Here is a 471-nt window from a genome sequence, read left to right as displayed (position 1 = left end):
ACACATGTATAGATACATATACATGAGACTGTGTGCGCCTTTCTCTTAAGGAGGGAGAGAGACATACCAAAAGGAGCCGTAGTCTGTCCAGTGACATGAGTGATACAGAGAGGAAGTTTAAATTCTTCAAGCTCATCTCCAGGGCTTGCATACCACCGAGCAAAGTATCGCGACTCTCGATAGTTCAGCTCGTCAGCTAAAACCATCTTAGGACGTACAAGAAGAATACGTCGATTGTATACCCATACACGACAATTATATCTCAGCTGTACATACACCACAAGACAACACACAGGCATGTACAGACACATTAGAGATGTGAAGAGTCACCCCTTGGCCCTGACTGTGCCTATGGAGTATGCGTGCTTTTTCTCTTTTCCAAACAACGTAAGCCCCCCGTCACTCACAAATATCCTCGTGAGATCTTCTCTTCTTTCATGAGAAATACACAAGAGGAGGAAGAAGAAGAAG

The 471-nt window shown here is 44.4% G+C and overlaps 1 protein-coding gene across 1 annotated transcript in view; it reads right to left on the bottom strand.

The window, feature by feature from the left end:
* Positions 1–68: 68 nt before the first annotated feature.
* The window catches only part of CSUI_011547 (glutamine-dependent nad(+) synthetase protein), a gene marked incomplete at both ends in the record, with an annotated part of 991 nt that continues 588 nt past the window's right edge, over positions 69–471 (bottom strand). The window contains one exon of the mRNA XM_068071645.1: positions 69–266. Within this exon, the coding sequence (XP_067916379.1) occupies positions 69–266 (198 nt within the window). The remainder of the gene's footprint in view (positions 267–471) is intronic.

The sequence above is a fragment of the Cystoisospora suis genome (assembly GCF_002600585.1).
Source record: "Cystoisospora suis strain Wien I chromosome Unknown contig_13360, whole genome shotgun sequence".
Lineage (NCBI taxonomy): Eukaryota > Apicomplexa > Conoidasida > Eucoccidiorida > Sarcocystidae > Cystoisospora > Cystoisospora suis.
The sequence above is the reverse complement of the archived record's forward strand: the minus strand, read 5'-3'. Positions and strand labels throughout refer to the sequence as shown.